Raw genomic sequence first — 16,907 nt, forward strand, 5'->3', positions numbered from 1 at the left:
ATAACTAGGTGAAGTAGATGCTCAATAAGGAGGGTAAGGTGACTAATGGAATTTCTAGACATTTTTCTTAATTTAAAATGTGTTTTGAAGTGATACACTACATGTGATTTTTAATTGGTACCTTACCAGACGGCAAATTTGAGTTGGGAAACCATTTACTAATGTAAGGTAGCCTTTCTTGATTCATTCAGTTGATTATCATTGCTGTGAATCATAGAATCATGGATTAATTAAGATCATAGCTACAGCTAATGATTATTCATGTCTATTATTAAATAAGTTCCTTATATCTATCCTGTAATTTAACCCTTAAGACAATCTGACGAGGTGAGTTATGATAAAAATTCTAGGCAATATCGATTGAGCCACCACTTGTATACCCATTTTCAGGTCAGGATATAGGTGTAGTGAGTTTAAATGTTGCAAGAACTGGACTGGGAAGTTATGTTTCTCCAACTGCAGCATACGTCTTCTAACAAGTATGCAATAGAGAACTGAGGGTTAAATATCACGTTCAGTACTCATTTCCTAGTTGGGCAAACCAAGCATAAAAGAGTTGTACTGATTTTGTCATAATCACACAGGAATTTAAAAGGAGCTAGAAAGAAATTCTGCTAGATAATGTGATTACCTTCCACCATAATGAATGTATTCTAGTTGGACTGACTGGCCATTTGGGAAGCAAAAAGTAACCACTTAGGTTTGATAGGAAAATGTAATTTTTGATCAGGTAAGGATTTGTTTTAGTTTTCTATTACAGCTATAACAAATTGCTACAAATTTAGTAGCTTAAAACAACACACATTTACTATCTCACAGTTCTATGGGTCAGAAGTCTTATGAAATTATCTAATTTTCAAGTCCCACAGGCCAAAATCAAGGTGGTGGCAGAGCTGTGTTCTCTTGTGAAGGTTCTGGGAGGGAAACTACTTTCAGATTCATTCAGATTGTTGGCAAAATTCAAATCCTTGAGGTTATAGAGCTGAAATCCCCACTTCCTTGCTGGCTCTTAGCTTGAGGGCCACCTTTATCTACTAGAGCTTATCCCTGGGCCCCACTCAGGATGAACTAAATCTAAGTTTCTTAGAATAGAATCCAGGCAATGATCTTCCTTCAACTTGATTAAATTAATTCTATAAAACACACGATCTGTATACCCTCTTTATGCTTCCACTCTGCCAGAGTTAGGAGTTTTGAGATGGATATCATGCATGTCCTATCTTATTGTGCTCTCTTAATTACAATATAACATGATATGTTATAAAGTAGATATTTGAATAACTTACTCTGGCTGTCCTAAGACAGTAATTGTGCCTGAAAACACTGCAGAATATTTTGCTTGATTTATACTTGATAGTTCTCTTAAAAATTGTCTGGCCAGTACCTAGAGACAGAGAAATATAAGTTTGCCCAGGTTTCATCATGGGCCAGGGAAGATGATGTCTTTATATTACATTTCCCAAAACATAACAGACCAAGAATTGACTCAAGTGTTTACTAAAATTGCAGATTTCCCTGTTCTTCTCCCAAGAGTTTGATTCAGAGGGTTGGTCATGGAGCCTAGACATGTTCAGGAAGTTCTGGTGGTGATTCTGAAGGAGGTGATCCATGCGCCCACACTCTAAGGAGTTTATGTTACATCAGTGATTGGGTACCTGTTTATTCAATTGTCTAAAAAATAATTCAAGCCCCAAGCGATATTATAAAAAAGGATGTATAGTTTTAGTTTTTTATATCAGTAACAGATCCTTAAGAAAATGAAGCCTCTTTATATTTTTTTTTCTTACTGCTTCATGTATTGAAAGTGTTAGGAACTTTCTAGACCATGATAGAGGTGGGGAATTAAAATTTACACTGGCATACTGGCATTTTTCCCTCAGAGATTCTACTGGAAGTAAAGACAGTATTTTGCGAGAGTAAGTCTAGTACAAAGATTTAGAGTTTACAAGAAGTAAATAAATAAAGCAGTAAGGAGAGAATAAAAGGTAATAAGGATCATGCACTTTAACATTTCTTACAGCAGCACAATTTGTCTGCATAATGTAGAATGACAGAAATTTCCACTTGCTGTACAGGTGTGGAATATTGGAATGCAGAAGAGTGCTTGTTCCTTGTCTAGATTCAGAAGTGTAGCTTAATATACCATCTGTGAAGGCATGTAGACAAGAAACTGCCTCGCTTTACTCACACAAATGTTCAGGATACTTAATGACAAATTAAATATGTATGGGAAATGCTTCTTTTAACCAACTGTATAATGACTGGATAAATAGAGTAAACAATATGGCTTAAGGCTTTTAAAAATCTAAGATATTTTGGAAACGGAGAGGTGGAAGATGAAAGTTGTGTTTTTTCCTTAATCTTGGATTGAACATACATTTTTCGAATTAGTGTTAGGCACTTCAACTAAAAATAAGAACTATTTTTTTTTAAAAAAAGTAAATTAATGAAAAGTGTATGTAGGAATAATACAAATTTGAGGAAAAAAGAAGCTAGTATGCAAGGCACTAGTATGCATTTATAGGGTTTATATATTTATATTCTGATAAATCAGTGTGGATTGTCTCATTTATTTGTATTTTTACGTAGAATAAAACATGGCTTTACATTGAAGTAAGCCAAGCATATTGGTTAAAATTTATAGATTGGAACATGTGGACCTGAGAAAAAAGTCTTCCGATGAGGGTCTATGGCAACTTAAAACAATGAAATCAGATGATGTTACATAAACCTGAGTGCCTAGGAAGGTATTTGAGGTTTTGAGATATTCTTTATTTCTCAAAGTTTTTTCTAGGATAAAATAAATTATTTTTACTTTCTTTTGGTGATTCTTTGGGCAAAAAGTACAAAATCCATTTAGAAATAAGCTATTTTTATTCCATGTGTTAAGAAAATTATTTTGTTTCCAATGGTAGAAATTAATCATCCAGTTTGTTTAATTTTGAGAAGTGAAAATAAAATAATATTTATGGGAGCCAGGAGGCTAGCAGTTAGAAAGAGAAATTGCCCATAACTGCTACTAGTACCATTGTGATTACAAATTCACTTAAGAGTTTAAAGTAGTGTTTTCAGGTTTGAGTAAATTTTTTTTCCTACTAAACAAACGTTAAGCACTCTAAAAAACATCCACTGGCAGATTTAGTCATTCAACTTTACCTCCTCTAATTAAATACTTGATCTCTCCCCAAAATTGAGTGAGAACTACTATATTTCAAAAAGCAACATGCAATCCATTGTCGGTAAAGAATTTAACAAGGTTTGAACAAGATTTACAATGATTTGCTTAATAGCTTGGTCAGTTACTATTAGATGTAATTTAGTAAAGATGAATTTCGAATAAGCTAAATACAGAAGAAAGAACCACTTGCTGAATGAACATGTTAGAGGCAGTACATGAAGAACCAGTGAGTTAAACAAACCATGGAACATAAGTCTCCTCATAACAATCATTCCTTTACATCTACCAATATGAGACTCAATTTAAATTGACCTTCAGTTGTATCTGAAAATGGTATTATCTATATATCTAGTCATGATCCATTCATTATTGATCTAGAGAACTCTTGGTGAAAGGGGTGAGTCTTCCAAAATTACCACTCACCACAGGTGTCTGCTGGCAAGGAAATTTTATTGATTCTTTGTAGAAGAGATGACTCAAGTGATTTGGATCACCACATACAATGGCATTGCCAGATCTCATGGGGAGTACAGGAGTTCACCAAGTGTTTGAAAGACTGTTCCTCAAACTCGCTGTTGCATCTTTGATAAATCCAAGGGCCACAGACCTGCCCCCTTGATTAGGAGTATTACAAGTTTATACAGTGCAAAATACACCCTTGTTCTAGTGGCTCACTTTCCAGATTTCTACAGAATAAGGTTAAGTAGGAAAGCTATAAAAATGAAATTATTTGCATTATAAATATTTTGTAAGTTGAATAAAGTTCTCTTAAAATATTGGTGCCAGAATGATGTAGTCAACACTTAGAGATATTTCACTGAGATACTTTTTGGATGTCTGATCTTGAAGAGTGCTAGAAAAGCAACAAAGATAACTGATAGTGTTGGGTGAAATATTTTTCAAATATGTTGGCCTTGGGAAAACTCCAAATATGTTTGGAAGCACTTTCCCCTTTGATTTTTGAGCACATGCACATATGGAAGGAAATTTAATACTTACTCATGTGTAAATCATCAAAGCACTGTTTTATAAAAAGCTATCTGATTTCTAAATAGAATGATATTTCTTTACATTTTACTTGTATATTTCTGCTTATGTATATTCAATACAGAAAAATGTGAAATATAGTTTTAAATATTGCTTAACCTTTATGACTTTCTAAGTCAGTACAGTAAACTACAGTTTGTTCAATATCCAAACAACCACAGAACTTGATATCTGAGTAGTTTCAGGATTTCATTTTGCAAGAAAGATAGAACTTTTTTACCCCCAATTTTTATTGTCAGTACAGATTCAAATACTGTGTAAAACCTTTTAATAGAATAATTGACAGTTAATAGTTATGATTAGTGTTCTTGATTTTAGAATCCTAAAGTTCTTTATCAGTTCATTTTTCATTCATTAAGTTGTTCATTTATACTGCATATGTAAATTAATTGCCAGTAACAAAGGTTACAAAGATCAACTATGGTTTCGGACCATACCAGCAAAGGAAATAGATCTACATAACACATTCCAATAAATGATTATACAAATAAAGTTAGGGAAATATTAAACTATAGTTAATTTAAAATTTTTTATCACATTATAGTTCTTTGAAATTTACTTAAATAAAATATTCAGTTAGATATTTTAGTATCCCAGGTATCCTGAATAAATTAAAATTGTTTTTTCTGTATCTAATGGAAAACAAGAAATATGTGTAACAAAACTCAAATATAATGCAAGTTAAAGAGACTTTTTTTTTTTGTATTTTTCTGAAGTTGGAAACGGGAAGGCAGTCAGACAGACTCCCGCAGGCGCCTGACCGGGATCCACCTGGCATGCCCACCAGGGGGCAATGCACTGCCCATCTGCGCCGTTGCTCTGTTGCAACCAGAGCCATTCTAGCGCCTGAGGCAGCGGCCATAGAGCCATCCTCAGCGCCCAGGCCAACTTTGCTCCAATGGAGCCTTGGCTGCGGGAGGGGAAGAGAGAGACAGAGAGGAAGGAGAGGGGGAGGGATGGAGAAGCAGATGGGCGCTTCTCCTGTGTGCCCTGGCCGGGAATCGAACCTGGGACTCCTGAAGTTAAAGAGACTTTTAAACATTGGAATAGCTTGGCCCTGGCTGTGTGGCTCATGAGATAAAATGTCCTCCCAGTGCACTGAGGTGATGGGTACCATTCTGGGTCAGGGCATGTTGGAGAGGCAGTCAATGAGTGTAAAACTAAGTGGAACAATGAGCCTCTCTCTTTGTCTCTCTCCCTTCCTCTCTCTCTCAATTAATGGAAATTTTTTTTAAATTGGCATAGCTTAATAAAAATATTATTTTCAATAGTGCTGTTTTTTTTTATTTCAATTTGCCATAGAAATAATTTTGGCTCATTATTTCAATCAATATTTCAGGTCATGACCCCAGGATTTAAGAAGTTCTTCAAGACAATGTTGAATATGATCCAGGAGAAAATGTGATTTGAGTCTGGAGACAATTGTATATGTAAGTACTAGAAAATTAGATTTTATCATACTAAAATATAATAAAAACTAAAATACCAACTCATTAATTACTGAATTGTAAAAACTGGATTTATTTTTTTCCTCCTCTTATAATATGCATGATTTTTAATATCTAATATTAATAAAATGTTTCCAATTTTTTTGGTTATATTTTTCTTAAGATCAACTAATAATAACCCACTATAGCAGATAGAAGAAAAAACATTCTTTGGGAGATTTTACAATTAAAAAGAAAGGCTTCTTTCAGATGAGTCATTGGTGAAGGCAAGCAATGGCATAGATTCTGTTTGCTGGTCAATGGTGGGCTCTCATTGCATATGATAATAAAAACAATGAACAAGTACACGGGAAAGGTTTGATAATTCTTCTAACATTTTCCCTGTATTAAAAAGTATGATGAGTTTCTAACAAAATTAAATCTAAGTTCATAGTTCACTGGTAGATATTTATTGATTGAAAACTTTTTATCTCCTCTGAAAAACATTTTTATACATTCAGTTAAATATATGTTATATTTTATGACTGTACCAGGATAATTCATATCTTATAAAAAACTGTCAGAATAGGTTGCTCATGCTTCTTATAGGGAGTAAGCATTACACACTTTATCCCAGTGATGTCACTTTTTAAAATTAAATAGTTGGCCCAGCCCGGTTGGCTCAGTGGTAGAGCATTGGCCTGGCGTGCAGAAGTCCCGGGTTCGATTCCCGGCCAGGGCACACAGGAGAGGCGCCCATTTGCTTCTCCACCCCTCCCCCTCTCCTTCCTCTCTGTCTCTCTCTTCCCCTCCCACAGCCAAGGCTCCATTGGAGCAAAGATGGCCCGGGCGCTGGGGATGGCTCCTTGGCCTCTGCCCCAGGCGCTAGAGTGGCTCTGGTCGCGGCAGAGCGACGCCCCAGAGGGGCAGAGCATCGCCCCCTGGTGGGCAGAGCATTGCCTCTGGTGGGCGTGCCGGGTGGATCCCGGTCGGGCGCATGTGGGAGTCTGTCTGTCTCTCCCCGTTTCCAGCTTCAGAAAAAATAAATAAATAAATAAATAAATAAATAAATAAAAATTAAATAGTTAAGGGGTAGTATTTTAGAGGTCATTTTTCATTTGCTCAGAATTATATCTACCATTAGAGATATTTAACAGGACTCTTTTTATTTGGTGTTGTCTATCTTCTGCAACTGAATAGTAATAATGTAGATAATTTAGGAGATTTTTTTGTTTCTTGGTTTAAGAAAACAAAACAGTTAAATCTTTCAGTGAAAAAATAATTTATATTAAATTATAAGGACATTTTAATTGAGTATAAATATTATATTCTCAAATAATTGGCCCCAAAACAATTGACCCTCTTTAATTTTTAGACTCAGAAAATTAAAAATGATATTAATAGTTATAGGAAATAAAACTATGTTTTATACTAAATACGCTATCAGAATTGTTGTTTTATATTTTTGTAAAACTATTCAATTTGATACTTAATTATTTTATTCCAATTTTGGTAAAGAAAAAGAAAACAAGATGTTTTCTAATTACTAAAAATATATATGCAAGAAGCTTTTTCATTTGTAATATTAAATTAATTAAAATATATTTAATTAAGCTCTTTAAGATTTTAAGTCATAATGCTCTTAAATATGTATTATGTAAGGCTATTAATCAAATGCTTAAAGAAAAATTGTTGGGTCATTTTAAAGAAATTTTCTGTTGAGAGCCATGTATATTTAATTCATAAATATTGATGAGTTACATGTTTTCATTTTCTCTTGCAGCTTGATTTATATTATATAGCGTATTTTATTTTGGAATAAATGATGGAGAAAAGGTGTATGCTGTATTTTCTGTTTCTTCTGTCTTTTTTTATGGTAAGCTAGTTTATGATTATTTTTATTTTAACTTCCAATATATTTATAGTTGATGAAGGTGAATCACACAAAAATGACATACAGTTTTTTCATGCATAAATCAACTACATTTTTATATCCAATCAACACAGCAATAATGTTGTTTCTTTCAGAATAGACTTTAAGGCTTTTTTCCCATAGCAGTACTAAGGGATGGTGGTGTAGTTAGTTGTTGGGGGAGATGTCAAAGTGAGAAAAGTAAATAAATATAAATATAAATATGCAAGATACCAGAGGAAAGTAATTGTCAGTTTTAAAAAAAAGATTGAATGGCTCTGTAATGCAATTGTACATGGTAGGTAAAATAATCTCAACCAGACCTGTTGTTTCTGAGTTAGAACTATTAAAAGCAGGTCTTAACCTATGGTTTTTCTCCCAGTCTGCCAACTGATTGACTTCCATTGATTAAAGAACAATTCAGAATTATGCACTATACTTTCAATTAAGTTCCTCATCCATTCATTTAAATAAATATTGTGTACATTTTCTGGCAGGCACTGGTGTAGGGCAGGTGTATACATGAGCAGTGCACTCGTGTGCACCTCTGCACACCTAAAGCCTCTGGATGGGTAAATAACAATTACTATACTGGAGACATCATATGCCTTACACGTTTAATTTTACATTTATTTGCAGAAATATTTTATTTATATTTTTCTGTCTCACATTAAAACCATGACTATATGCCTGACTAGGTGGTGGCGCAGTGGATAAAGCGTCGGACTGGGATGCCGAGGGCTGAGGTTTGAGATCCCGAGATCGCCAGTTTGACCGCAGGCTTATCTGGTTTGAGCCAAAACTCAAAAGCTTGGGCCCAAGGTCGCTGGCTCAAGCAAGGGGTTACTTGGTCTGCTGAAGACCCGCGGTCAAGGCACATATGAGAAAGCAATCAATGAACAACTAAGGTGTCACAATGCGCAATGAAAAACTAATGATTGATGCTTCTCATCTCTCCATTCCTGTCTGTCTGTCCCTGTCTATCCCTCTCTCTGACTCTCTCTCTGTTTCTGTAAACAAACAAACAAAAACCATGACTATAATCATTAAAAATTTCCTTGCAAAGTACTGTCTTTACTTCCAACAGTAAGTTTGAAAGAGAAAGAAATGCCAGTGTAAAGTTTTGTTTCCCCACTCCCATCATGGCCTAGAATGTCTCATATTAAACCACGACAGTACTCTTATCTCATTATATGCATGAGAAGCTGAGAGACATAATCTCATCTAATTCTGTGCCAGCAAATAATTTTCCTGTGGTGTTTCCAAGCAAACCCTGCAAAGATTCAAACAAAGAAACTCAAGAAAAATATAGAAAATCTAAACTGAAGGAAAGCAAAGCTACATTCCTGTCAGCATTTGTATTTGAAAACATTCTCAAGTCTAGGAGAAGTCCAACTTCTGCATGTCTTAGATATTATCGTGGGTAAATAGACTAGAACACAAGAAACAGGACTCATGTTTCTCTAGCTCACACTCTCCACTGAGAATGCCAATGAGCTGCACTGGCCACCACAGGTTTCTGGTAGGTAATTCTGTAACATATCACCCTCTCCGATAATTATGATTCAAGGAACCATTACCATTATCTCAGACAGTGTGCAAATCTGAGTGTTTCTTTTAAGTAAGAATAAAAATGATATTAATTTCATGCAATTCTGTAAATTTCCTAAAGGCAATAGAAAAGGTATTAATTTTCTTGATGTTGTAAATTTCCATTTATACTTGTTTATACATAAATCTTTATTAGACTATTAAAACCAAGCAAAGCATCACACGGTTAATGTTAAATGGTGGTCTGCTGATGGTGAAAGTTGAATGGTGCCACTCACGGGGAATATTACCATTAAGATTTTACTAAATTCAACTTCTTGCTAAAGAACAGAAAAATCAAGAATAAGAGGACAAAATACATGTAGAAAAATAACTTTTTTTTAAATTATTTATTTATTTATTCATTTTAGAAAGGAGAGAGAGGGAGAGAGAGAGAGAGAGAGAGAGAAGAGAGAGAGAGAGAGAGAAGGGGGGAGGAGCAGGAAGCATCAACTCCCATATGTGCCTTGACCAGGCAAGCCCAGGGTTTTGAACCAGAGACCTCAGCATTTCCAGGTCGACGCTTTACCCACTGCGCCACCACAGGTCAGGCGAAAAAGAATTTCTTATGGAAAGTAGTTAATAGAAATAATGCAAAAATGAAGAAATAAGGTTGAAGAGATGTTTATATAGGCCTTACATTACAAAACAGAGAGGAAAAGTCATGTAAAAATTAAAATGGAAGTAAAATTTGAAATAGTGATACTAAATTAGAAGAACATAAATATATGCCTTGTCTAACGCCAATTTATTGATGTGCTTACAATAAAAATTCTGTTTACCAACATCACAAATGAACTTGTTATTTTGACTATCAAAATATAATTATAAAAATGGCAACAATTTGGATTATTATCATGTACCTGATACTCCCCTCTGTTATCTTGATACTATTTTATTCCATTTTATAAGAAGAAAGCAATCTTGTCTACATTCACAGAGCAGGCGAGAAAGTAGTGGTAGATTTTGCATACAGCTCTGTCTGCATTCCACAGCATGTCCTGAAGCCAGCCTCTACAGCTGTTAGAGGGCCAAACATGGACTATTCCCTAATCGGCCATCGGCAACATCTTGTTCATTGCTTGAAATAGGACATGATATGAGAGATATTTACTGTGGAAACTGGCAAATACTACCAATCAGGGATTTTCCCCAAAGCCGGTTGACCAAGCTCTGTACTTACTGTTTTCCACTGTGACAGAATGCCTGTGATAGACATTTTCACAATTCTGAAATTTTGTTCTTTTAAACCCTTAGATTCCTGTCAGAGCAGAATCAGAAGAGAGCCATGATATAGCACATGAGTTGGGTGTTACCAGAAATAAAATTATGACAGCTCAATATGAATGCTACCAGAAAATTATGCAAGATCCCATTCAACAAACAGAAGGTAAACATGACTGTTTAATTTCACATGCATTGATATATTTCTAAAAGAAAACCACCATTACATCATTATGGATTTTTAGTTCCCTTACAAAAAAAGGAATAGTTGCTATTTTTTCTGGTATATGAGCAGTTTTAATTATTTACTTATAAAGTATACTTTATGACAATTTCTCTTTCTTCTTTTACAAAGTTCTAATAAAATATGTGCAACAGGGATATTTTTAGTAACATTTTAATAATAAAAAGATATTTAAAATATCAAATAATTATGTATCGAATTAAATACGTGACAGTTGATCTTCAGTTTATGTAATTGTATTTTTTAACCAGTTGCTTGATAGGTGTTTTCATAATAAAATGACAAACTTTTTTTTTGCATAACTTATACTTTGAATAGTACAATACATTTGATCATGAAGCTAATGAAATCTAAATGCTTTGTTTCCAATAAATTATTTGTTAGATATTTTTGTGACATTTACTGAGGGCCTACTACATGCCAGATATTTGCCTCTATGGTGAAGATATAGAGAGTAGTAACACAAATAGAGTGGCCAAATTTAGCAAAATCTAAACACCGAAAACAAAAATAAGCCCTGTATCTGGCAACCCTAAAGACAGGGTTATCTTCATATGTAAGATGAAAATTTCACAATAAAACAAAGCAAAACATAAAGACTCTACATATTTCTAGATTTTAAATATTTCATTGGAAATAAAGCTATGACATTTTTTTAAATGTTTGATGTGGCCCTGGCTGGTGGGCTTAGTGGATAGTGCATCAACATGGTGTGTGGATGTCCTGGGTTTGAACCCTGGTCAAAGCACACATGAGAAGCAACTATCTGATTCTCTTCCCTTTCTCTTCCCCTTCTCTCTTTCTCTTCCTTTCTCAAAGTCAGTGGCTCAAGTGGTTCAAGCATCAGCCCTGGGCACTGAAGAATAGCTAAGCATCAGCCCCGGGTATGGAGGATAGCTCACTTGGTTGATTTGAGCATCAGCCCCCAGACAGTTTTGCTGGGTGGATCTTGGTCAGGGCACATGCGGGAGTTTGTCTATCTCCCCTCCTCTCACTTAAAAAGAAATTGATAATACTATCTACAATGTTTATATCAATAAAATGTTAAAAGTAGATTATTATTAATATTTTTAACTGTCAAAATTAGCTTGCTTGTGAGAAAAAGAAATGAATGTTTTTGTTCACATTGATCACCTCTTAAAATCTTAGTATAACTGAACAACATAATCCATTCATTTTTAAAGAAGTGTTTGGATATATGTTGTTTTTTTTTGTATTTCTCTGAAGCTGGAAATGGGGAGAGACAGTCAGACACACTCCCACATGTGCCCGACCGGGATCCACCCAGCACGCCCACCAGGGGGCGACGCTCTGCCCACCAGGGGGTGATGCTCCACCCATCTGGAGTGTCGCTCCGTTGCATCCAGAGCCATTCTAGCGCCTGAGGCAGAGGCCACAGAGCCATCCCCAGCGCCCGGGCCATCTTTGCTCCAGTGGAGCCTTGGCTGCAGGAGGGGAAGAGAGAGACAGAGAGGAAGGAGAGGGGGAGGGGTGGAGAAGCAGATGGGCGCTTCTCCTGTGTGCCCTGGCCGGGAATCGAACCCGGAACTTCTGCACGCCAGGCCGACGCTCTACCACTGAGCCAACCGGCCAGGGTGGATATATGTTTTAATAGTATTATTATAAGATATTTATCCAGTTAAAAATATCTTTAAAATAACCCAGATATTGATAAATTATCTGATATTAGGTCAATAGACATTGAATGATCAAGTATTAAAATATTTATATACAAATTCTGTGTTAACTGCTCCAGCTTCTCATTTTATTTCATTAAAATCTGTGTTGCTAGCTTTTAATTATTTTATTATTATTTCTTTTAATTTTATTTAGAAAATTAAATTTAACAGGGTGACATTGATCAATAAAAGTACCTAGGTTGTGTTATTAGATTAAAACTGTTGAATTAACCTCTTCCAAATTATCTAAATATATGTAAAAATAGGCTTTGAATCTAATTGTTGAATAATAGGAGTAGCTTTATGAGGGTTTCATAATAAAATAATTTTCAGATAAACTAAGTGTAGGATTACTGCATAATATATAGTTTGTCCTATTAGACCTTCATAATGTACTTTGTAATTTTAAATACTCTAGGAAGCCTTACAGTAAAAGACTCTTTATTTTAATGTGTATTTCCCAAATCTGTTTGATCATAGAAACTTTTTTAATGGAAATACCTACCTACTTAGGTCTCACTCAAATGCCATTTAATGCAGTATGAAAAACTCTGGACCTCGCTCTCTATGATGCTGCCAGTTTTATCATTAATCGGATGGAATGTTATTATGATTTTCTTTTAGGTGAGAGGGAGATAGACAGACTCATATGGTGAAATAGAAATACTCATTTGTTTACCTCAGAAAATACTAACACTTTGCCCAAAGAACACTGTTTCTAAAATAAAATGTATTTAAGGGTAAGGTCACTGATTAATCATCACTCGATGGTTAAGAACAACCAGAAAAGACTACTTGATTTATGGAATAAATAGCTTCCTTAATTCTAATTCTTTGAGAATGAGAATTAAAGCTAAACTATATATATCAGATATATATTTAGATATTTCTAATTTTAATTTTGAAGTTAGTTATTCCAATAATTACTCAGTGAAAAATTTAAGTAACTGCTGCATACTCACGCACCACATAATGTTTTGGTCAACAGTGATGTACATGTATGAAGATGGTATGCTATATCACCTACATATGTAGTAAGCTATACCCTCTAGGTTTGTGTAGATCAACACTGTGATGTGGGTACAATGACAAAATCACCAAATGGTACATCTCTCAGAACATATCTCTGTTGATAAGCAGTGCATGACTATAGATTTTAAATGATGTTTTCATTTTCAGTAGACAGTCTTTATTCCATGTCAGTGTAAACTCATCATTAAGACTTTATGTCTTCATCTATACCTAAGTGGGAGGTAGTCACCCCTAATTTTTATTCTCCCTTTAAGGCATTTACTGCAACAGAACCTGGGATGGATGGCTGTGCTGGAATGATGTTGCAGCAGGAACAGAATCGATGCAACATTGCCCTGATTACTTTCAGGACTTCGATCCTTCAGGTAGTAACAGAAATATACATACAACCTCCTTAACATGTATATAATACACCTTAGTCTAACTAAATTGTGTTCTTTTTTCCTTTTTAATTTTAAAGAAAAAGTTACAAAGATCTGTGACCAAGATGGCAACTGGTTTAGACATCCAGATAGCAACAGAACATGGACAAATTATACCCAGTGTAATGTTAACACACATGAGAGAGTGAAGGTACGTAATAATTATAAGATGAAACAATTTACACTATCTATTCAAAAAGTTAGTGACCAATAGAGTACTGGAGAAAATGTAGCTAGCATTCTATTCCACTGTAAAGCTTTTTCATAATGTTCTTGGAGAAGAATAAGAAAAATATCTTTGTAGGAATAATTATATTTGATTTGTCATTACATTGAGGAAGCAGTTCTGCCAGGTAATAGTGTATTTATAAGTCAGTGTCTCGGTGCTGATATTTAATATTTTTCAAAGAAAACACTTTAAAAGTGTAGAAAATAGAAAATTTTTGTTTGTAGTGGAATTTCTAGAATTACATTTAGAAATTGTGCTTAAGTATACAAAGTAAGTCTTGCAAGCTTACTTTGCAAGACTGTCCCTCAGCGAAAAGCTTTAATTCTGAGTCGCTGTTAGGTCATTCTCATTCTCGTTCCTGCTTTTAATACCATACATTAAGTCAAAGTTAGTTACAGTTTGTCAGAACAGTAAAGCTTTGATAGAAACTGTCTGCATATATTTACGTGTGTGTGTGTGTGTGTGTGTGTGTGTGTGTATATATATGAAGAGAGAGGCAGTTTGTCGCAGTGATTAAAACTTCCTATTTCTGCACCTTACCAGCCATGTGACCTTCAGCAAGCCATACCCTCTCTCTGCTTCAGACACCTCATGTATAAAATGGGAATAACAATAAATCTACCCTCAAGATTTTCATGATTGACTTAATACAGGAAAATACTTAAAAAACTAACAAGCATATAGTAAAGCACTTGATAACTCTCAGCTATCTTTTATAATTATAAATCAAGTATCCTTGATTATTCAGAGAAGAGTTGAAAGAAAATTATTAAAATACAAAATAGAATGTTAGGTTACAAATAAATGAAGTACAGACAAATAATCGTAGGGAAAATGTCAAAACCAGGAGAAAGTTAGAACACATTTTTACAGATCATAGGCTCCTAAAGTTACCATTTGAGGTTTGCCTCAGTGCCTCTGATTTGTCAGAGAAAAATAGAAACCCAGCTAGGATAAAAAGCCTTACATGGCATTTAAGTATAAAACAAACAAAAAAAATCATCAAATAGCATTTGATTTAAGATTCACAAAGTGATAAGAGTAAAAGTTGTCTACGTTCTTCAAAATATAAAGTGCTGGTTTCGTATGTTACAGGAGCTATATCAATAAAGTTATTTCTTCATATACTTAATATATAACTTCTAATTTTTTAAATGAAAAGGGCATACAATTTATAAGTGTTTACATCACTGGATGAATTTGCATAGATATTTTTCACTCTATCTGTATTCGAGTATTTATTGGTTTGCAAGCTAAATGATACGGCTATCAGCTCACATGTTTTTTAAATATATAATTATCCTATTTAGTTTGATCTTCTACACATGTAGGGTTATAGTATTGACATGAGCCTTAATTTTTTTATTTGTACCAATTATAGACTGCAATGAATTTGTTTTACCTGACTATAATTGGACATGGATTATCTGTTGCATCACTGATTTTCTCACTTGTCATATTCTTTTATTTCAAGTAAGTACGTATGAAACATATTTTTAAATTTACCAGTTGTCTTTGATGAATGAAGTGTCATGTGCATGTTTATGTAGTGTGCTGATAAAATATATGAAATATAGATGTTTTATAATGTTTAAAACAAATTGAATGGTTAAAATAATTTTAATATGTTGACTTTATCTTAACTTTGTAAAATATATAGAAAGGAGATTGATGAAATATCTTAAGCCCAACTTTACAAAATTAGTACACAATAAAAATGAAGTCATATAGTAAGAAGTAGCCAAAATCAATAAGTAAATCTAAGTGTATTTGCTTTGGAAATTGTCAACTATTATAGGACTTCTTAACTAAATTTTTAACTTTTTGGTCAATTTTAGTATCAATATACATGGTACATTATAGGAGCTGATGTTTTGTGTGAATGATAACAATTGTATTTAATATATATTATTAAAAATAATAATATCAATGTATTTTGGTTAGACTGATTCCTTTTGCTGGTTTAGGGGATCATCATTATATGGTTAAATTATACCTTGAATTTACTTGAAATAACAGTTCTTTTTTTTAGAGGAAGAAGAGTCAGCTCATTTCTTGATTTAACAAATGATTTTTTAAATTGATGGGAAAGTAAATTCCAAAACATATACATGTTATTTTATGCATTAACATGGGTTTTTTTATAATTTTGATCACCACCAATATTTATAGAATGCAATGGGAAGAGTGAGTAGCTATATTTCATTGCATTTAAATCACTATTGTCATTCTCTTCCTCCTCCTCCTCCTCCTCCTCCTCTTCCTCCTCCTCCTCCTCCTTCTCCACCTCCTCCTCCTTCTCCTCCTCCTTCTCCTCCTGTTCCTTCTCCTCCTTCTCTACCATTTCTTTTTCCTCTTCTTCTTCTCCTTCTTCTACAACCATTTTGGAACATTAGCAGCTTTAGAACCAAATAGAGTAGTAGCACATCAAAATAATGCAAATCCAAAAATTATCAGAGTTGGACGTTAGGTACCTGTATAACTGGAGACCAGCTTTTACTCTATAGTCCATCAAATATGCAGAGCATATCATATAATACATGAACAGACCAACCATACCTCTCTTGGGTTCAAAATCATGGAATTCAGAGATTGTATCAGAATTACCATTTTGGGAAATCTGTACCTTCTTAAGAATCTAAACATCAGTTACTTGGGGAATCTGCAGGGAAATTATTGAATCAAATCTTTGATTTATGATACTATCTAGGCACCATTGGAAACTAACTAAAACAATTCCACTCTGAACAAATTACATTTTTAAATACAAGATATTTTTTTCATAAATTCTGTAAAATTTTATCAAAATAAGTTAAAAAATGTTTATTATAAAATATGGAAAACATTTCTTGAAGATAAATTTGCCATACTATGTTTTACAACGAGTTGCTAAACAGTTCTTGCTCAAAACCAACTGCCAGGT

General features: G+C 34.0%; 1 protein-coding gene across 3 annotated transcripts in view; it reads left to right on the forward strand.

The window, feature by feature from the left end:
• Positions 1–16,907, forward strand: part of CALCRL (calcitonin receptor like receptor) — a 100,618-nt gene that overhangs the window by 51,557 nt on the left and 32,154 nt on the right. For all 3 annotated transcript variants that reach the window (XM_066280339.1, XM_066280341.1, XM_066280340.1), the window contains 6 exons: positions 5,565–5,655; positions 7,436–7,528; positions 10,412–10,544; positions 13,588–13,698; positions 13,794–13,906; positions 15,366–15,457. In XM_066280339.1, the coding sequence (XP_066136436.1) occupies positions 7,475–7,528; positions 10,412–10,544; positions 13,588–13,698; positions 13,794–13,906; positions 15,366–15,457 (503 nt within the window). In that variant the 5' untranslated portion in view covers positions 5,565–5,655; positions 7,436–7,474. The remainder of the gene's footprint in view (positions 1–5,564; positions 5,656–7,435; positions 7,529–10,411; positions 10,545–13,587; positions 13,699–13,793; positions 13,907–15,365; positions 15,458–16,907) is intronic.

Source organism: Saccopteryx bilineata, chromosome 5 (assembly GCF_036850765.1).
Source record: "Saccopteryx bilineata isolate mSacBil1 chromosome 5, mSacBil1_pri_phased_curated, whole genome shotgun sequence".
NCBI lineage: Eukaryota > Metazoa > Chordata > Mammalia > Chiroptera > Emballonuridae > Saccopteryx > Saccopteryx bilineata.